We start from the raw sequence: 22,511 nt of genomic DNA, 5'->3' as shown, positions 1-22,511 counted from the left end.
GTTAATTATCTAAACCGTAATATCATTTTATATTACTTAAAAAAGAGAAGAAAAATGGAAGAAAGGAAAAGAGAGAAAATAATAGGAAAAGAGGTATCATGCAAATACAAATTAGGGGGTATAACCCACATATATGAGAAGCATCGCTTTGATATAACATCCTCTAACATACAATAGGCAGTAAATAGTCGACACAAAACAGCATATAATACTTCTAAGACACATCCCTATTTCAGTTTCACATCCCCAAAGTGGACTCTAGAGATCAGACCCATTAAAATTATGAAGGAGAGGAGGAGTGTGGGGACTCCAACCATCTATTCCAAATTTTGCCAAACTTAGGCATGTATACATAATTTTCATGCTGTACAGTAGTATTTACCAGGGCCCTCCACTCCACCAACGTAGGTCCCGAATTAGCCATCCAATGCCTAGCTATCACTACCTTAGCAAGAGAGCAGAGGTTTATGACATACTGGTATTCTGTGTTATTAAGAGGAGTGTTTTCCTTATTCCTAGCATGCATACTTTGGGCGTCAGTGCCTGACCAGGTATCCCAGTGGAGACTATGGTCACCTTGACACTCGCCCAGGAGGAGGAGACCAGAGGGCAATCCCATAAAAGATGCCAAAAACTCCCTTGCAGGGAGTAGCATTTAGGACAGTCCGGAGTAGCTTGTCCTCCAAAACTCACAAGCTTAATTGGGGTCAGGAACCTCGCAGAGACCGTAGCATGTCTTGGAAGTGCCACCGCCTCCTCCCACTCCTCATCCTCAATTTGCCCAATATCTGCCTCCCATTTGGACTTCAGAGTGGGCAGGGAATCTTTATGTAAGTAGGACAGTAAAAGTGAGTATGTCAAGGAAATAGCTTTAGTCTGACCCAGGTTGCTTACAAAGTTCTTTGTTGGGGAGGGTGTCAATACAGGGGGACTGTTGTAAAAATTGCATGCCAACAGTCCCCCCCCCTCCCGAGAAGACCAGAGCCGCCTACCTGATAAATAGGTGGTTTCAAGTAATTGCATGGAGTGCCAGAGGGGAGTCTCCGGGTCAACACCAGTGTAACCCATTAATCGCTGAACCTCTTGCCAAATCTTGACAGCCTGGACAACCAGTGGGGGAGCACATCTGGGTAATTTGCCACCTAGCAACAACTGTAGAGGTGTCACCATTGGGCAAATATGATGTAGGAATACAACAGGGAGTGATGACTGATCATTATCTTGTACCCACAGTCTAATATGGGAAAGCTGACAGGAGTGATAATAAAGTCTAAACTGTGGCAAGGCCAATCCTCCATCTGTTCTAGGCCTGGTGAGTGTACCAATGCTAATCCTAGGGCGTTTGTTTGCCCATATCAGAGAGGGCAACAAACTGTTCAGATGTCTAAAAAAAGAGTCTGAGACATAAACTGGTGCCTGCTGCAACAAATACAGTACCTAAGGTTGTATGATCATTTTAATCAGACTAACCCTACCAAGAACGTTTAAGGGCAATCTACTCCATACTAGGGTTTTGTCTTTAATGTAGGATAAGATCGGAGTTAAGTTCTGGGGAATAAAATCACGGCTACTATTAGTAATAAGGATCCCTAAATATTTGAACTGGGAAACCCAGCACAGTGGGAGAGGGATTCCCGGGTCAAGAGGCGGGGAACCCCGCAGGGGCATAATAGATGACTTGGACCAATTCATGGTAAGGCCTGAAAATTTACCAAATTCCCCCATCACTTGTAGGATAATTGGCATAGATGACCTATAGTCCTTTAGAAACAACAACAGGTCGTCTGCATAAAGTGCCACAGTATCAGTTCTTTGTCCCAGTGTTAGCCTAATTATATCAGAATGATTTCTGAGCACACATGCCAACCAGGGCTGGCTCTACCATTAGGCAGCTTTAGGTAGCTGCCTAGGGCACCGGAATCTTGGGGGGCGCCATTAAGTCTGCCTATCAAAAAAAATCAAGGCTGTCTATGAGGATCCTTGTACTTAATGCGGGTGGCTGCTGTGGGACTTCTAAGACTTCACCCCCATACTTTCCCTTGAGGCATGCTGCTCCCTCTTCCTTGTACTCTGTTGTGGATGCCAAATAGGAGAATGTAGAGGGCTCCAGGGAAAGCAGGGGACTACCCAATTTTGGGAGCATCCCTGCCATTCCAGAATGTTAGGCAAGTAGACATTAAGAGGTTACAAAGTAGGTATTGGTGGCAGTATGGGGGTGCAGTAGGTTGAAGTTTTGCCTAGGGTGCTGAGAAGCCTTAGGCTGGTTTCACACACTCCGGCTCCTGCCGGACGGTGAAATCCCGCACGGCCAGGGAGCCCAATAAACTCTGAGGACAATTAAGTAATAACTACCAGTACAAGCAAGGGAGCCCCCCCAGACACATATTTGTATACGTAAGGTCCCTAACCCCCCCCCTTTTCAGAGGATATATTGTAAAGTACTCTAAACCCCCCCAACATATAACATATCACTCAAATAATGCAGATTCATAAGAGCAATACCAAAAATATATATAAGGCAATGTCCATGGCAACTATTCTTGAAAGCCATTCCAGACTATTGGCATAGAAAGTAAAGCTTTGTAACACTTTCCAAATGTTGTAACCACACTTTACCACATAATCAACACGAAGAATCAGGCTGGGGCCAGCTGTCTAGCACCGGGTGCAAAGCGATCCAGCCATGCTGCCGCCTCGCTGAAGAATTTCGTTTCGCCTTCTGCCACCACCCGCAATCTGTCCGGAAACAACATGGAGTAAGGAAGGTTCAGATCCCTCAGCCTGTGTTTCACGGGCACAAATAAAGCCCTTTCCTTTTGCACCTCCATGGCGAAGTCAGGGAATGTAGAGATAGTCACTCCATTTCTGGTCATAGGGCCCTTAGTGCGGTTCAACCGAGGAGGAGCCCCAGGTGGAAGTAGGGACCCTATGTGCTCTCTCGACCACTCGATACTGTGGAGTAAAGGATTCTTTGCCATAGGTTGCCAGGAGACAATCTTCCAGGAACGTTTCTGTTGCGGAGCCTTCCTCCTTCTCTGGCAGACCGACAAATCGCACATTGTTTCTTCTCAAACGGCCCTCCATGTCCATTAACTTGCTCTGAATAGTGGTGACTTTTTGCGTCAGAGTAGACACCGTGGCCTTTAAGGGGTCAATCGCATGTTCAACTGTAGATACACGAGTCTCAACCTCCCCCAATCGTTCACGAATGCGTTGCACATCTTGTCGGAGCAGTGACAGATCGGTGCATCAGCATTAAGGTCTTTGGGGTCAGCTGAATCGCCAGAGTCGGGCGGGGTCTCTGCATTAGTTGCGGACTGATTCTGCACCTCAGAGCCCCTTGCATATTTTGCAAGCTTGGCTGCAGGAGTATGGTGATGTTGTTTCACCATGGTAGATGGAGATAATAATAAAAATCTCCTGTATGATCACTGGACAGCTTCCACAGCAGCAAGTAGAAGGAGGCTAAGTTGTAGTGGTATGCGGTGCAGCACAGGGTCCAATGTAGTAGATAGAGTGTGCTGAGTGACAGTGATCTTACAAATTTGTATGGTAGGGATATGCCGGGGTTAATGCCTTTTCACTCACAACAGCAAGCGGCCAGACAGCAGGTAACAGCCAAGCAGTATGCCACCCCTCACCTTTCACAGCCGCGTGGTGTGAGGCTTCCTCATGCAGTGTCCCGCAATCTGCCTCCTCCAATATGGCCGTCGGAGTGCCAGCGTCTATGAGGGCCTGTATCTAGTCCAGATATGGGGTCACCACCTGGTTGTCGCTGGATAGAAAGCTGCCACTCACCGGGAGGAGGATTCCGGCACACTCCCATCGACCCGCTGCTCACTCCAATCCGTCCGGCACCAGCAGCAGGGAGCGCGCCCAACCGGAAGTACCGGGGACGCCCGTGAAGCTAGGCCGCAGACTGCCCACCCGCTCCACAGGCAGCGTCCGTGGGTCACAAGTGGTGCGAAGGGCACAGCGGGTATCAAGACAGGCTTGTGCGGGCACAGGAGAGTGCCACCCCGGGCACAGGAGGTAAAGTCAGGATGGGTGTCCAGGGAGCTCCGGCTCCACACGTCTAGTCCCTTGCCGCCGTAGCTACGCCCCCCTACCTTCTGACAATTAACCAATTTTCCTAAGTGTGATTTTTGAATTGCTTTCTATTACCTCATTTGTCTACCTTAATAAATCTACAAATGAAACCCTCATTACATGTATATTTCTTCTGTTCTAATGTGCCACTTTCCTCACTATCTGTGTGTACCTCCATTGGTTTTTGGTTATATTAAATTGATGTGTGTGTTTGTGTGCATGCTGTAAATAATGTGATTAATTAATATGTTCCTATTTATTTACATGTCTCGCTACCCTAAAGATATGTGTGATGTTTTACTACACCAACAACTAACATTCATGCATTTACATTATTTGTTATTTAACCTTAAAACCCACACAACATTCATTCCTTAACCTTCACTTTAAATTACAAATAGAAGTTACATTACACAAGTTACATGTACCTACAGTATGTCCACCTGCCCTCAGAAACACTCTAACATGTTACTAGAAAAACCACATACAACTTTAACTTTTCAAAAACTTTTATTTGAAATTATAAATTTTTACAGAGGAAGGCAGAGGAGCGGAGGAGGAGGAGAGAGAGCCGTGGCCAAATGACCCAGTCAGCCCAATGGTCAGCCTCACAGCCAGAGCCAGGCCCAAGTTCTGTGGCTCAACCAAGGCCAAGTGACCAGGCATAACAAGATGTGCCATTACTTGAAACATCTGAGACCCAGCAGGTGTGTGCTGAGGTGACTGGTCACCCCAGCAATCGGCCTGCATCATCTAGGAAGCATGCTAGCCAGGATCCCAGCAAAAAACACAAGAACCCTGCATTTCAGGAGTGTGAATTACAGATTTTGGTACCCCGAGCATGGGAATGGATAGAGTTAACCACCAGGAAGCTGACCCCCTCTGCAAAGGAGAAGATTTGGGAACACATTACAGATGAAGTCAATAAGGTGGCACCACTGCAGAGGTATGTGAAGTCTGTGCGCAAAAGGCAAGCGTCTTGTTTCACTTGATATGTAGTTAATTCTCTTAATCTATACAATTTTTAGATACCATTTAGTACTTAGGTGTGCTTGTTGATATATCATTACTTCATTGACACATGTAAGCACATTTATAGAGGGGAGTGGTGGCCCGGTGGTGTCATTATCACACCTGGCACCATAGACAATAATTGTAGATGTCATTGGTTTCCAAAGGTGCTCCTCAAGGCAGCCCAATGTTCCAGGTATTAAGTATATTCATGCTTGGGCAGAGGTCATTTTAAAATAATTTAGTCAGATTTAACCATCTGTGCTGTGTATAGGTAAAACCTGGACCGTTGGGGTAAGTTGAGGGCCGCGTTTGAGTTCTTGTGGTGTATGTGATGGTTCAACCATAATTGTGCTTCACAAAAACAACAAAACAAAAATGTGTGGCATGAATACTCTTACTGAAACTTGTTCAAACATGTTGATGTCATGTTCCCTTCAATAGCGGGAAATATGTGATAGTGTGATGCTGTTTTATGGATGTAAAAATGTGTCAGCTGTAAACTTATAAAGATTTATACCATACCAGCCACAATGATTAATTTTCACTAGTAAAGCTGTGTGGTAGCAGAGCCCATGAGATATGTAGTAATTATACATTATTGTCTTTGGCTTTTTTAGGTGGCAGGACTTTAAATCTGGCCTGAAGAGGAAGCTGAGTGACAGGAGGATCCACAGCATGACCACCGGGAGTGGCCCTATGCCATCACACCTGGAGATTACCCCCCTGGAGCATACTGCCTTAGATGTCATCGATGAGGTAGAGATCAGGGGAGTAGCTAACATGGATAGTGAGCTCCCGGAGGAGGTTTTTGCTTCAGAGTTAGCAGGTAAATGTGGCAAATGCATTGTTGTTGTTAACATACATTGGGGCAGATGTATTAAGCCTTAACAAGAGATAAATGCAAGGGTGATAAAGAGAGATAAATGTGTAGATGGTTACAAGAGACCTAATTCCACATATTCTAACATGTGTATTTGGCTTAACAAACAATCCAAATAATCATACCTTGGTGACATGTGTAGAAAGTGAACCTTCCAATGTGTTTCAGGGCTGTGCATGGCTTGCAGGTACTCAAATTAGCTATTTAACTAAATTTCCTGCAGCATTGCTTAATATTGCGTTCAGGTGTAAGTATTTTAGGTGTGTTTCATGTTAATTAGCCAACCGTGTGAGGCCGGACTCAGACAGAAGAATATTGCAATAAAAGTAGCTACTTGGGTCTGGATGCAATATCATCATGACGGAAAAATATCCATCCAAAATATATGTGCCAATGGGATCATGGGGCCCTTGTCAAACCACGAGTGTGGACCAATGGGAAGTGAAATAGTCAATCTAGTAAGCAGCTCCTAACCCTTTTGAGTGTCAACGTTGCTGTTAGAAATCCTCAAAATATCTTCTAAAAACGCCAGCATCGCTCACAGCGACTGTTCTTTTTTTGGGTGCAATCTTTAACTAAACTTCACTTAATTAACTTGACTTGTATTTATTTCTACTGAATAAACAGTCGCTGTGAGCGATGCTGGTATTTTTAGTGAATAGTTTGAGGATCTCTCACATCAGCGGTAGTATTTAAAGGGTTAAAAATTTACAGACACAGATTGTAGAAAAATACCATTAAAAAGAACAGATCGAAATCTCCCAGAATAATTGACAGTAGGTGAAATATAAAAAGCTACAATGGGGAGAAAGAACAGCCCACAAAATAATTAAATAAGTCAGCTGCACCACACAGATGCAGTTTTCGGAGTTGGACAAAGGTACACATCCTGATGGCACACATCCAAATGTCTACCACTGGCAGCGGCGTAGCTAGGGTGGAGCCGGCGGAGCACAAGCTCCGGGCGCAGAAATATCACAAGGTGCCAGAGCCTTGCACTCTGATGCCGGCTCCCTTGCCCTGCTCGCCCGCTCCCCCTGCTCACCCCGCCGGCGCCACAGTCTCTGTTGGTCTCTGCCAGCTCAGGCGAGCAGAGCAGGGGCCGGACGCACTTGCAGGGCTGGCAGAGCGGCGTGTCATTTCCTGGCTTCTAATCTTTTACACTGACACAGGCCGCTGGGCTGCCTGTAGGGAGAGCTCCAACGCACAGCTCCTCCGGCATTACTGCGCTCTCTGCACTGGCTGGGTGAAGCGTTTGACACTGAAAGTATGTGAAAATGCTGGAGGGAGGGGGGCTGTATCTATAAGAAAGAATACTGGGCTGGCCCAGTGAGCCCTCTCCATGACTTTCTGTCTGGGGGCTCTGGAAGCCAGGAGATTTATGTGCTGTAATAAATGATGCTGGTTTTCATTTGTATGTGAAGCAGGTGTGTGTGTTACTTATGTGTATGTATACTGTGCATGTGTGTGTATGTATGTATACTGTGCATTTGTGTGTAGGCTGTGTGTATACCTTGTCTGTGTGACAACTGTGTGTATACCATTTGTGTGTTTTTGTTAGCATTGTTTGTATACAGTGTGTGTTCTTAGCTGTTTGTATGTATACTAATATGTGTGGGTGTGTCAGCTGTCTGTATGTATTCTATATGTGTGTCACCTGTATGTATACTATGTGTTTGTGTGTGTCAGCTATGTGTATGTATACTATATGTGTTTGTGTGTGTGTAGGCTATGTGTATGTATACTATGAGTGTGGCTGTAAATTGGTGACACTCACATACTCTTAAATCACTTATACTGTATATAAGGACCAGTGCAGCATAAGTTGCGGTCATATCTGAAGATGGTAAACTAGGCAAAATGCTGCGACATAATTTTAGAATAACTTTAATGCGGGTTTTTTTATGAGAGTGTGGACAGAACCCCCCCCCCTCACGAAAATCCTGCATTTGCTCCTGTTGCCTGCAGTGGCCACTCCAAAGATGGCCTCCACCTTGCACTTGACAGACACTACGGTTGGTTATAGAGTATGTAATGGGCATAATGTGTTCATGTGTGGCCTTACGTGTAATTGGCATTATGGCATGTGGCTTTATGTGTAATGGGTATTACAAAGTTTGCAAAAATGTACAATGGGCATTACGGTGTGTGGTATAGTGTTAGGCAGCTCCCCCCTTTCGCTGCGCAAGAGCCCCACCTACTACAAATCAAGGGGGGGGGGCGAAGCATGCCGAGGGCACCGGGCACCGTGGGACCTAGCTACACCACTGACCACTGGTGGACTCAAAACTGCATGGAGATCCTGGCAATTGTGTTCTGCTTTTCTGGGGAAACACAGGGAGTGGGGTGGGGCCATGACTACAAGTTGCGGATGTGTCTGCGACTGTGTCTAAAGACATCACTGCACTAACATTGGAAGCTATGCCGAGTTGGACATTTCGCTCCTGCAGGTACAATGACTGATGGTCAGGCCAATAGTCTTTGTATGCACATCAGTGAAATTTCGCTGCCTTGTAAATCCACCAGACGTCGCCCCCTCTTGGAGGCTGCGATCCCCGCACGGCTGCGAATGGATGATTTGCATAATCATCCATTCGCAGCTGGGGAGGAATCATTCGATGGTCGCCGACCATCTATTGATTTCTCCATCGCTCACAGATTAGTAACACCTCTATGGTGCCTCTGGTCTCCGAGCACCCTGTGCGGGAAGCAGGTGGGTAGCTGACATCAGGTGATGTCAGCTGCCCACCCGCATCACCGGGTGATTACCACGGGAGCACCCAGCATTTTCATGGGAAGGCCCATGAAATGCTAGCCTTTCCCATGGGCCGTGTCCCCCAACGCTGACCCGTGCTGCTAGGTGTGAGCAGGACAGTGAACAGGTAGTTCATGGTGTCCGCTCGCACCCTGCATCTTCATGCGCAGGAGCAAATCATCGTTCCCCCGTGTGAACGATTATTATTCATAAGTGCTTATGCTATGCACCACCCACAGAATATATGGTACTTATATGTTAGTTGGGCGGTAACGTAGGGAAATCGCATCGCATGGGCCATTTTAAGGGCATGCGATGCGATGCGATTTTTTTCATGTAAAATTATCATTTTTATTTTGCACCACAACATCGCATTGCATCACACCTCCCGCAAAATCGCATGCGATTTTATCGGGTGTGCGATGCCATTACATTAGGTATACAATAATATGATTGTATGTACTAAAAATAGCTTTAACGCAACCCCCCACTTCCACACCACCCCGAAGCGTGGCGAGCCCCGCGGGTGGCGGAGGAACGTGTCCTTCGACCTGTTCATACCGCCACTATCCACGGCGTGGAGTTGAATTTATATAGTGTGGCGAGCGCAGCGAGCCCGAAGCATGGCGAGCCCCGCGAGGGGACGCAGATTACTTTACATGTATTCCGCGTCCCCTCGCTGCGCTCGCCATGCTTCAGGGTGGCGTGGATAGTGGGGGGGTGCGTTAAACCTATTTTTGGGACATACAATCATATTATTGTATACCTAATGTCATGGCATCAAACATCCTATAAAATGACATGCGATCGTATGAGATTTTAAATCGCATGCGATTTTGCGGTAGATACGATGCGATGGCCCGGGGCTGAGAGAGCAGTGAATAAATTACATAGGAAAATCGCATCGCATATCGCATGGCCCATGCGATGCGATGCAATTTCCCTACGCAGAATAGCCCACTAAGCAAATTGTGTAGTGGGCGCCCAACTAACATATAAGTACCGAATATATATTTCCATTAATGAATGCACTTCAAATAAAGGAAAAAAAGCGCTGAACTAGTGAATGCCTACCCCACATTAATGTTGATGGAGAATAGTACTGTGTAATGTCTGCACTTTAAATTATCATTGTTCTCCCAAATCTTACACAAATCTTTGGATATATTAGTCTGCTAAGTAACAGTATCTGTTGATCCAATTACAAGTACACATGACTACATTATACCTAACCAGTTTAGGTAATCCCTTAATGCATTGTACAGGAAAGGCTGAACATTTAAAAAACACAAGACAAAAAATCCCACATGAATAAGCTTTCATTTTAGAATTCCCAGTGTTGGCATTAAACAAAAGTTATGACCCCTTTATTTTGTGAGGGTCTTAAATCTATCCACAAATGTTGGCGTTTAACCACTTCTCTTTAATAAAGTGGGTCATGTTAAAAAAACGAAGGGGAGGTGGTGGAGGAATACAATAAATTACAAAGACAACAAGATCAAAACTGGACACTGTGCTTTTAAGCTTTAAAATTTGAGCCTTTAAGGACTTGACTGGCTTAACATTTCACAGTGTGCCAGTGGTGAAAAAGGAGGAAATTTTGTTCTCATTAACTGCAGCGAAAAAGCGCTATGTAATTCGAGAATTGACAGAGCCATGAGATCAAAGTCTGCTCAATCTGGAAAGCCAAATAAACCCCTCTGGCTACTTCCTGCAAGGAAAATTCACTTTGACAAAATAAAACAGTAGAGGAAAGAAAAAAATATCTAGGCTTGGTTTTATGGGCTGTCATAGTAACTCACGTTATTGGAATGCCTAAATTCTGAACATTAGTATTTGTTTTTAGCCTATGTGCCTTTAACTTTTCCAATGTAAAAAGTATATCTTACCATCAATATGTCTGAGGTGTGTTTAACGAATATAAAATTTAGCTTATTATTTACAAAGCAAAAAAATGTTAGTTTAATACGGAAAGTAGCTGAAGGGGCAGATCAAGACACCTGTGGCCCAATCAGCAGGGCTAATGTACCTAGAGACTGTCAGCAATAGCAATAATGCATTTTTAATAACGTCCTGATAAGATGTTCACCAGGATTATGCAGAATAACAGGTGCTTCTGCAGTTGAAAAAAAAGGTGGTAGGCAGAATTCCTGTAATATTTTATACCAAATGTCCCACAGATAAGCAATAGCTGCGCATTTCATGGGACAAATACAGTTTTCCTACCTGGACATCAAGATCCCATCCTCCCCCCTGGGAGCTAATACATACAATTCTAAATAATAGAAATTAAGGGGGACATTTACCAAAATGGATTCGTAGAAAAAAAGTGTATTCGTAGGGAGAAATACACCTTTTTTTTACGAATTTGTATTTTCGGGATTTACAATCCCAAAAATACAACAATTCGTAGTCCTAAAGATGGAACATTCGTATTTGTATTTACAAATACGAATGTCCTACACCATCGATAGGATACGACAGAAATCACCATTCAAAAGAATGGTGATTCCTGATGTACTAAGCAGCCGTACTGATAATACGGCTGCTAAGTGGTGTGAAAATCAGGGAGCCCGACAAATAGGGGTTCCCCGATTTTTAACAACCAGCCCCAGGCTCCTGCTCTGGGGCTGGTTCCCAAAATACGGGGGACAAAATGACTAGGGGTCCCCCGTATTTCAAGAACCAGTCCCAGGCACAACCAGCCAGCAGGGTAATGTCACAGCCGGGGGGAGACTTTTTATACAAGTCCCCCCGGCCAAAACATTAACCCCCTGACCGGTCAGCCTGGCCAGGGGCCCTGGGGGAGTGGGGACCCCCCAATGAAGGGGTCCCCCCCCTCCAGGACTTACCTGACCAGGCTGAAGCCTGGTACTGTCCCCGATGCCCCTGGGCGGTGGGCATCGGGCTGATTATGGTGTAAAAAAAAAGACTAATCTATTGTTTTTTACTGTGGCACTACAAGTGCCAGCAAGCCTCCCCAGCAAGCTGGGACTTGGAGAACCACAAGTCCCAGCCTGCTGGGCATTAAAGGGCCCGCTGGCACTTGTAGTTCCACAGTTAAAAAAATAGTACACAAAACACACTGACACACATTTGAAATAAAACTTTAATACATACATTACACACATACTAATACTTACCTATCTTCTTTCCGTAGGTAGCCCTGGTCCTGATGTCCTCCAGTCCTGTGTCGGCATTCCTCTTCATGTCGACGTCCTTCTTCAAGTCGACGTCCCTGTCGGCGATGGCGTCCGGTGTCCGGGTCGGACGAAATCCATGGAGGAAGCTGTGGAAGGAAACCATACTCACATGTCCCAGCGCAACGTAGTCCAGGTAAGTGTCTTGTCAAAAAAACAAACCGAACACCCGAAACCAGACCGAACAGCTGAGCCGCACGGTGTTTGTTTACATCGTGCGGCTCCGCCTCCCGAATGCCGCTATTGGCCGCCTTGCGGCCAATAGCGGCCAATAGCGGCAAGGCGGCCAATAGCGGCATTCGGGAGGTAGAGCCGCACGTTTTGGCCGGGGGGACTTGTATAAAAAGTCTCCCCCCGGCTGTGACATTACCCTGCTGGCTGGTTGTGCCTGGGACTGGTTCTTGAAATACGGGGGACCCCTAGTCATTTTGTCCCCCGTATTTTGGGAACCAGCCCCGGACCTGGAGCCTGGGGCTGGTTGTTAAAAATCGGGGAACCCCTATTTGTCGGGTTCCCTGATTTTTAATTACCGGCTCCAGGCTCTGTCAGCCTGGTGCTGGTTTCGGCTGTGGGGGGGACCCCACGCCGTTTTTTTTATTTATTTATTTTTCTATTTTTTTTTACACTCTGCAGCCTGCACGGATCTGACTGATCCGTGCAGACTGCTAGAAATAATTCGTATTAGCAGCCGTATATATGGCCAGCTAATACGAATGGTTACACAATCGGAGGGTTACAAAGCAGTCGTATCTGACTGCTTTGTAATTTCCCCTCCGGAACACGACTTTGCATACGACTAAAACAGTCATATGCAGTCGGAGGGGAAATACCAATACGAAAAACTAGGTTTTTCATATTGGTAAATTTCCCCCTAAGTTTCAAAAGCAACACCAATTCATGAGATCATGGGCAAATATACGGAAACTGGTAAACTTGTGGTTTGTGTAAATCCTCTGGGCACTAAGGGCCTTATTCTAGTTCACTCTTAGAGGCAAATTCCTTCTTAGCTGGACAAAACCATGTGCACTGCAGGTGGGGCAGATGTAACATGTGCAGAGAGAATTAGATTTGGATGGGGTTTTTCTTCATAGTGAGATCTATATTGTGTAAAAATAAAGCAGTCAGAATTACTCCCTCTATGGGTGTCCACGACACCCATAGAGGGAGAATAAAATAGTGTGCCGAGCGTTGCGAGGCACCAAACCCGCTGCACGTTGAGCGCAGTGAGCCCGCAAGCGGGGGCGCTCCACGGCACCCTTTGTCGGTATTTCGGCGGTCGGGATTCCGGCTTCAGTATTTCGACTGCCGGGATTCCGGCCGCCGGGATTTCGTACTGAATCCTTCAGTAGAGGGTGTTGCAGTGATATAGCAGATCACTGCATAATAAAACAAGTTCCATTTATAATCAAATTGGAGAAAAGAATTGACAGTAGTGTCTAATCGTACCCAGTATGTGCTGATGGTGTAAAGCAGATTGTTCTCTAGCGTGACACCCAGCTGGGCTTCAAAGCTTTTGATGAGCGAAAGGTAGGATGTTCTGGTGAATGAAGTCACTGCAGGCATTCTGGTGTCTTACCTTTCTCCTGGTTACAAGCTAATACTGTAAATCTCACTGTGGTAGGTCCAAATTACATGAGTTTTGAGGTTTTCATTAATTTTAAAGGAAATAAACAAACACTTGAGGATCTGCACAGATTTGTAATAAAAAAGGATGAAACACTGTATTCTGAAAAAATGATGGGCCTCATTCAGAGAAGGACACAGTGCAGCTACTACATCTTTAGATTCCCCATCCCAACAAGCTGCAACTCAGGGGTCACTGTATGCGACTATGTAGGATGCATTGAAGATGCAGCAGAATGGGCCCTGTGCATGCTCAAGTTCCCAACCATCAAGTATGTACGCAAACCAGAATTAGAAGAACCACAGCAGCTCTTTGCCTGTGATATATTTGCATTAATAGGAATAAATTAAGATTCAATTTTTTGTGATTATGAAATTGAGTTCCTAAACCAAACACAAAATCACTAGTTAAAACCAAACCAAATTGATTTCAAATTTGATGGATTTCATGAGTGAATAAGAAAGTCAATTTGATTTGATTTCATTCAATATTTAATATTTAATCAAATTAAAACTTTATATTCACCCTTATATATCATAAGGGGGTATGCAATCTGCCGCTGCTATTTCCAACGGGGAAATAGCAGCGGCTCCCTATACACTGCTGTCTTTAGTGACAGCATTGAAGCGGGATCACGGCAGAACGGGCCCGACTTTAGTAGCTGTTGGGCCCATTCTGCCAATAACGGCCATGGATTGTCGCGATCCCAGCCACAGATCGCCAATCCATGGACGTTTTCGTGGCCACGCCTCCTTTGCGCTGATCGGCAGGCGGGACATTGAATCCCGTCTGTCGTTCTGCAGTCCATCAGACCACAAACGGGACAGGATCACAGCTGTCGGGAGGGATCGACAGCCGTGATTCTGGATTGCATACCCCCTAAGTATCTTATACTTTATTTTAAGTATTTTGGAAAGTGTTTATGTGTAAGTTCAATGTATCGCAATTGGTATCGCTGTCTCTGCTGACTACTAAGTACTGTAAAAACAGTATTACAAGGGACTAGAAATTAAGAGTGCCTATCACTAAATAGGGTAGTCCCCAAGGCTGGGGGAAGATTATGGGTGACATTCTATGGGATAAGATTTGTGTTTTTTGGCGAAATTTTTGCAAAAGACGGCCGAAATCCCATTTTCGCATATTGAATGAGATGCGAAAAAATGGCAAAAATCGCAGATTTTGCCGCGAAATTGCACTTTTACAAAGTGCGATTTTAACTCACGCCGGAACTCGCATCCAGATGTTTTCCCATTGAAAAGTATACAAATCGCATATTTAATGAGATGCGAATTTGGGAAATGGGTCTTAAAATCGCCAAAAAATCAGACCAGGTTCTGATATGCGAGTTGGCCAGAACCCTGCATAGATCATTGAGATCTGTGCATGGTTCTGTGGTAAAAAATGTGTTTAGTTTTTTTGAAAAAAATTGCGTGGGGTCCCCCCTCCTGAGCATAACCAGCCCCGGGCTCATTGAGCCGGACCTGGTTCCAAAAATACGGAGGACAAAAAGCGTAGGGGTCCCCCATATTTCTGAAACCAGCCCCGGACTCTTGGACCGGTCCTGGTTCCAAAAATACGGGGGACAAAAAATCAGGGGGTCCCCCGTATTTTGAAACCAGCACCGGGCTCCAACACCCCGCAGTATCATGCCACAGCCGGGGGACACTTTTTACATAAGGTCCCCCGGCCGTACCATGAGCACCATGGCTGGTCAGTCTTGGACGGGGTACCTGGAGGAGTGGGGACCCCCCAATAAAGGGGTCCCCCCCCAGGCTTCACCCGTCCAGGGCTGAAGCCCGGGGCTGTCACCGGCGTCCCTGGCCAGTGGACGCCGGCCTGATGGGGTAAAATCTTTCAATCCTAACATTGCTTTATACAGGAGAACTACAAGTACCAGCAGACCTCCCCCGCAGGCTGGGACTTGGAGAACCACAAGTCCCAGCATGCGGGGCATTAATGGGCCCGCTGGGACTTGTAGTCCACCTGTAAAAAGAATGTTAAAAGAAAACACACACACACAGAGAAGTATAACTTTATTACATACACACACATCTCACTTTTACACCAAACCGATCCAGGATCCAGTGCCGGTCTCCCTTCTGCAGCAGAGCCGGCTACCCCCGCACTGACAGCGGGGACAACCTGCTTTCTCCGATGGAGCTAACAGCTTCTGTCGCGCTGTCCCAGCGCGACACAGGCTGAGAGGGTGATTGGGCGATGCGTCTCCATGGAGACGCATAGCTCAGCCCTGATTGGCTGAGCTATGCATCTCCATGGACACACATAAGCCGAAGACGCTCTCAGCCTGTGTAGCGCAGGGAGTCAGCGCGACAGAAGCTGTTAGCTGTAGTTTTTTTTTTTTTATACAAACACAAAATCGCACATAACCTCAAATTCGCACATTTTCATGCCTAAAAATCGCACATTTTCATGCCGGAAATTCGCCCATTATCGCACTCAATCGCACTTTTCTTGCCGGAACACGCACCTCATTAAATATGCGAATCCAAGGCAAAAATGCGATTTGAAAAGTGTGATAATGGGCGAAAAACTGACGTGCGAAAAACGCTCATCCCATAGAATGTCACCCTATATGTCTTAAGATTGACAGCCAAAAGGTTTTTCACGTTTTTTTTTAACCGACTAGGGTGTGGTGGGAGAATAAAATAGTGTGCCGAGGGTAGCGATGCACCAAGACTGAAGTACGGCGAGTGCAGGGAGCCATTCGAGGGGATGCGGTTCTACGTTTCAGTGTCCATGTCGAATGTATCCACATACCGGACAGAAAACCCCCGTGAAAAAATCCATGCCGACCTTTTGATTGTCGACCTTCCCCATGCCGGGCTAATGCTTATGTCGACCTAATGACTTTGTCGACCTAACCCATGTCAACTTTCAGTCATGTCGACCTAGTGGTGTCGACCTAATGCTTGTCAACCTAGTTGCTGTCTATCCAATGATCCATACCCGAGAAAAATATATTAAGCTTTACTATTGCATTACGCTATGTATTCCAATGACATAGCACTACATTCAGTAATTTATGATAAGGAAGTTACCCATCCATAACATGAGCAACATGGAACTCCCCACATTCTGTAAGAGCTGAATCCAGGGAAGGGCACAAATCAAAATAAAAAAAATATATAAAGTATATATAGTTACCCTGTGCTGAAAGAGTGTTGCCCAATAAGGTCACCATTTTGAAGTTGATAGTCATTGAAAAAGTCTGGGCTCACTGCGCCTTCAGGTGGTATCAGTCCTTCTAGGAGGAATGCATGAAAAGTGATCATTTAGTTGTACAATATTTACAGATTTCATAATTAACACATTATAAAGCTTATTTACTCACACGTTTAGTTTAAAAAGAGAATTAATTTGGGAATATGACAGGATACTACAGAAACTACCTAGAAAGGCAAAACACTTGATTTATTGCAATGCAAAAAGAAACAGTACTTATGTATTATCTGGGCTCCCATGTTAAATGCACCCCATTTTTTCATACCCCTACTATCCAACTACGCATGGAGTTGATTTTATACCTACATTGTCCACATGACCACCCAGTGCCTCCTACACTGTCCACATGGCCACCTAGAGCCTCCTACATTGTCCATATGGGATCTAACAATCTCCTACACTGTCCATATGGCCACTAACAGCCTCCTACACAGTCCATATGGCCACTAACAGCCTCCTACACTGTGCTTAGGGCCATGCTATCTTATCTACCATGGGGGGGAGGGGGGGATTCAGTGCAATATCACCACTCTTTTTTACGCAAAACACATACTGTAGTTTTCAGACTGAAGAGTTAATGAATCGCAGTTGCAACCGGGCATTTGTTATTGGATTGTGCAAGACTTTTTTTACCCAAAAATATCATGTGTTCATTTTATCTGACACTTGGTAGGTTAATATTAGTAATGTGACTTAAATGTTGGATAAATTCCATTACAATTTTAATTCTGTGGAGAATATATATAAAATCAGTGTAAAAAATGTAACCCGGGAGGCCCCCGAAGGGAGGAGGCTCCAGCAACTGTGGGGCAGTGGACCTCAAACCAGACTCCGCCCCCGGCCTCACTGACTATCCCCCCCCACCTTACTGACTCTCTCCCCTCGTCCTCCCCCCTGCACTGGCTCTCCCTCCAGCTGCAGCCAGGGCCCCTGACACGCTGGCCCACCCCCAGCCCTACAGCAGGTCAGCCTCTGGATCCATCCATGCTGGCCATGGTGTACTGAAGGGGAGATGGCCTGTTGAGCCCTTCCACTGCTGCCTTGTGAGTAGCAAAGTCAAGATGACGCTGCTAATAACTGCCTAGTACATGTGTCACCCAGCCAAAAGTATGTACCCTGTGTCCCCTGTCGTGTTTTGTTTTTTACTTGTTTAACTAGCTGGCTGTTGCACCGTTGAATTGCTGCCTGGGTGCTCTGTAGCTCAGAAAATATATGTACCCTGTGTCTCCCCTGTCATGTTTCATATTTGTACTATTTTACTTGTTTACCTAGCTGGCTGTTGCAATGATCAAGTGGCGCCGCTGAATGGCTCAGCAAATATATGTTCCCCATGTCCGTGTTCATCATCACCCTCAACAGGACACATCTAGCGCATTCATTAATTTAATATGGGGTGGCTGTGTATTATGTAATATGGGGGGTTGTGTATTAGGTAATATGGGGTGAGATGTGTATAATTTAATATGGGGTGGCTGTGTATAATGAATTATGGGACTGATTCAGACACTTTCGGTAAGGTCTGAATGCGGCCACATTTTCGTTGGTGGGGGTCTGTGCATTTGCAAGTATGAATGCACATACTATAAGGTGTTCCCTCTATAAGGGTAAGGAAGGAGGTAGGCAGGGTTCTGGAGCAGGGGAATGGCAAGCGATTTATGGGCATTCCCATAAAAATGCTGGGTGTTCCCCTGAGAATGCAGGCGATGCCTGCTTGGGGCATGAGGCTGACATCAGGTGATGTCAGCTCCAGCTCCGAATTCAGCAGATTGCTGCTGTAGTAGAAGTCAGTCTAGACTGACTTTTATTACAGAAGGGTAGAAAAATCATTAGATGATCAGAGACCATCGAACAATTTCTGCCTCATGTTAGGGGATGTGTTCACGTACAAATCCCCACGCATGCCGAGCGAGGGAAAATAGAAGGTGGCCGTCGGGAACCCGGCTGTCGGTGTTTTGACAGTCAGGATCCCGACGTCGGGTAAATGCCTGCCAGGATCCCGACTGTCGGGACCCCGTCCGGCACCCGACTGTTGTCTCACAAACCGGATTTATACATTGAACAAAACAAATGTACTAAAACTTGTCTATACTCTTGTCAACGCATTGGTTGTATGCAAAAATCGGCAACGCATTTAAAATGTGTTCAATCCTGTCTCATATATCATTTCAGTACAGCTAAGAAGATGCTTGGGACACACTGCTCTAATAAAATGTGGTTGAATATATGTTTGTTGCTATTATAATCTTAACTGATGGTGATAAAACTTAATATGTCTTAACCTTGTACTATCAGAAATTCCTTACAATTCCTTGGTATTCCCTTCAAAAGCAAGAACCCTAAGAAGAAGAATTAATTCCACACAAACTTATTTGTCAACATATGTATCAAATAAAAGCAATGCAGAATAGAGTACATCAACATGATACAGATTCATTTATGTCACACACGCAGCAGTGTAGCTAGGTGCCGTGGTGCCCGGAGCAAGGGCATATTTCGCGACCCCCCCCCCCCCGGTAATGAATTGGGGGCGTGGCCAACATGTGTTGGCATGTTACATTTGAAAAGAAAAAATTTAAAAAAATCTAAATGGATGAAAGGGTCCATTCTTTTTTTATTATGCAGAAATACAACAGTGAGGTGCAGTAACAAGAAATACAATAACAATAGTGCAGTGCGTAGTATAAATGGGCTCAAAACAATTTGTGAACAGCTGTATGTATGTATCTACATATACACACACACACGCACGCACACACACACACACACACACACACATATGCTCACAGATCCCAACGTATTGGAAAAACCAGCACCAGTCCAATTGCAAAAAAATTAATACATGTTTATTGTCCAACAGACAACAAAAAATCAGCCATGATCATGTCAGAATAACAAATACCCAACAGGCTTAATTGAGGCTATACTTAGCATCGTCAGCATAATCAGGCAGCGTCTCCTCGACGGCCGTTTCGGTGCTTCCGCACCTTTATCAAGAGGGGTGACCAACCAGCGGGTCCAATCACGTCGCATCGCATGCGATATGATCGCATGAGATGCGACCATTTTTTTTGTTGTACAATGCCCTAAGATTAAAAAATCGGGCGCCCAGATAATACACAAATACCTTTTGTTCTGTGCAGGGTAAATACTGGCTGCATTATTTTTACACTGCAAATTAGATTTCAGTTTCAACACATCCCACCCAAATTTAACTCTCTCTGCACATGTTACATCTGCCCCACCTGAAGTGCCCATTTTTGTCCATTAGAGAGAAAATTTGCTTTTTAAAGTGAACCAGAATCAGGCCCATAATATAGTTTATAGTTTCTAAAGTGCTGACATATTACACAACACTGCACATTGAGAGGATCACAACACAAGAAAACTATATACATTAATATAAAACACAAAGCAATAACATTACAATCTAGTAGAATTGGAAACACTTCATACATAAGAAAGTAGAATAACAATTGAAGCAACTAGGCTCCCCCAAATGCAATGGAGAGATTTCCACAAAATAAAGTAGACAGCACAGTGCAGCTAATGTGTGTGTGTGTGTGTGTGTGTGTGTGTGTGTGTGTGTGGTACCAATTGTGTGTCTTGAGCCAGACTCAAATGGGCACAAGGACAATTTGAAAAACTAGGCCCCAAAGAGCACATAATACCACCCAAAAAAGGAGGTGCAAGATGGAATTGTCCTCCCATCCTTATGTTGCGTCAATAGGACATGCACACTGTCTTTAACAAACCAATCCTTTCAGCGACAGGGTCTGCCACAACTGCGGCTGAAATGATTGGTTTATTTGGGCCCCCACAAAAAAAAGAAGCAAATCATCTTTCGGTGTACAAACTGGCTCTAAAAGGGCAAGATGTTGTCCTCATTCTCATTTTCCGATTCCTCACTCCCTTCAGTACGTACATCCTCATCCTGAAAGATTATGAATACATCCATGCTGGAATCCACCATCACATTCTTCATTGAAGAATTGATCATTCATTTTGATTAACATCTTCTTCACATTTTGTGGAAGCAACCTCCTATGCCACTCGCTGACTAGGTTCTCGACCGCACTAAAAACTATTTCAGAGTACACACTGAAGGGAGGACAACTAAGGTGGCCTCAGGTGGCCTCCAAACTGCCTTTTTTTCCTGCCAGTACAGGTATGGACTGCTTGATATGTCTACTTGGATGCTGTCACCAAAGTAATCCTAGACCATTTTTTCAATGGTGACAGCATCCAATGCAGCGACAGTAGACATGCCGGCAATCGTTGGCAGGTCCTTCAGTCTGGACCAGATGTCCAAACTCGCTCCTGCATCACCGCCGGCAGGTTTGGTAAGAAATTTGAGCTGTTTCCTTGCAGCCACAGGTGTGGGAGAAAATTAAGAAGGAGCTGTTGCCATGTCACTGACCACTTCAGATGACAATCTCCTGACCAGCAGGTCTTTGCAACGATGTAGACTTATGTCCGCAGGAAACAGAGACACAACATATGCTTTAAACCGAGGATAGAGCACGGTGGTCAGAATGTATTCCTCTGACATTAATAAAGAAAAGGACCAGTGGGCGCCTTCTGTACACTAAAACAATTTATTAAACAAATAACAAAAGAGCATAAGATAATAAAACAATAAATTTGCATGCATGCAAAACCACAATTATATATTAAAAAGCCATTTTAATGCAATTGCATAGTGGTAAGAATGTAACTTATAGTTACCAAGTCCTGATTGGACAAATTGGTTGCGTGAATTGGATAGATGTTTCAGTCACACGATTGGAGGGATATTTTTCAAAGCACAATTGTGGGGTGGGCGATGATTGGTAAGTCCTCTCAAACAGAACAGATGGTAGGCAAATGGATCCCTTGCTATCTGTCAGATGTGAAGTGACCAATAATGGTTAGTAGTGTTGGTCATTTGATGATAATCGGCACTGTCTCCCACAATCTTCACGGTGTGTGCCAAATTGCTTGGTGTGTACACTTTGCCAATCGCCTTGCGGCGTCAAGTGCTCATCCAGCTACTGCACCGGCCAGCGAGCCGACTGTAGGCTGAAGTGCACAAGCTCCGGCGGGTGTAGACTCCTGTTGGAATTCAGGTGTACACTGCTCCTGTTTGCAATGCCGTTGAACACAGTCCTCCGTATATGCGGCAGCTGCTGGGGAGCGCTCTGTGCCGACTGTGGATGCCTGTAAAGGGGACCAGATTGCCGGGGGGAAGATTCAGCCAGAAATCAAATCTTATGTCACAGATCAGATGCCGTAAGTGTGCCCCTCAGGTCCTCAGCTACCAGTGCTCATAAGACTCCTCACAAAGACGCGTTTCGCCGCGCTCAGGCGGCTTTGTCAATTTAGGAATCGTACAGCAATCTGTACACAGCACGGCACACCTGTCCCTAGCGCTCATATCTTGCTACCACCTCTGACATTAATAGACTGATCACCCCGGTATCCTGGCAAAGCGCATGAAGATCATCATCCACAAGAGCTGCATGCTTTATATAATCGCAGCGCTTTAGCCCCTCCTGCATGTTCTCGAGCTGCTTCTGCAACAGCCTGACCAGGGGAATAACCTGACTCAAGCTGGCAGTGTCGGAACTGACTTTATGTGTGGCAAGTTTAAACAGCTGGAGAGTCTTGCACAACTCGGAAATAGGTCTGCACTGTGCTTGAGTCAGGTGCATCCCCTCTCCTTGTCTC

At 45.3% G+C, this 22,511-nt stretch overlaps 1 protein-coding gene across 4 annotated transcripts in view; it reads right to left on the bottom strand.

Annotated features, from left to right (window-relative positions):
* Nucleotides 1-22,511, bottom strand: part of KIFAP3 (kinesin associated protein 3) — a 250,868-nt gene that overhangs the window by 15,905 nt on the left and 212,452 nt on the right. For 3 of the 4 annotated variants that reach the window (XM_083156696.1, XM_083156698.1, XM_083156700.1), the window contains one exon: nucleotides 16,728-16,827. In XM_083156696.1, coding sequence (XP_083012822.1) covers nucleotides 16,728-16,827 — 100 coding nt within the window. The remainder of the gene's footprint in view (nucleotides 1-16,727; nucleotides 16,828-22,511) is intronic. The other variant, XM_083156699.1, reaches the window with a different exon arrangement.

The sequence above is a fragment of the Crinia signifera genome, chromosome 8, assembly GCF_055691185.1.
Source record: "Crinia signifera chromosome 8, ASM5569118v1, whole genome shotgun sequence".
In the NCBI taxonomy this organism is placed as follows: domain Eukaryota; kingdom Metazoa; phylum Chordata; class Amphibia; order Anura; family Myobatrachidae; genus Crinia; species Crinia signifera.
Note: the sequence above shows the minus strand (reverse complement) of the source record. Positions and strands in the feature narration are given on the sequence as shown.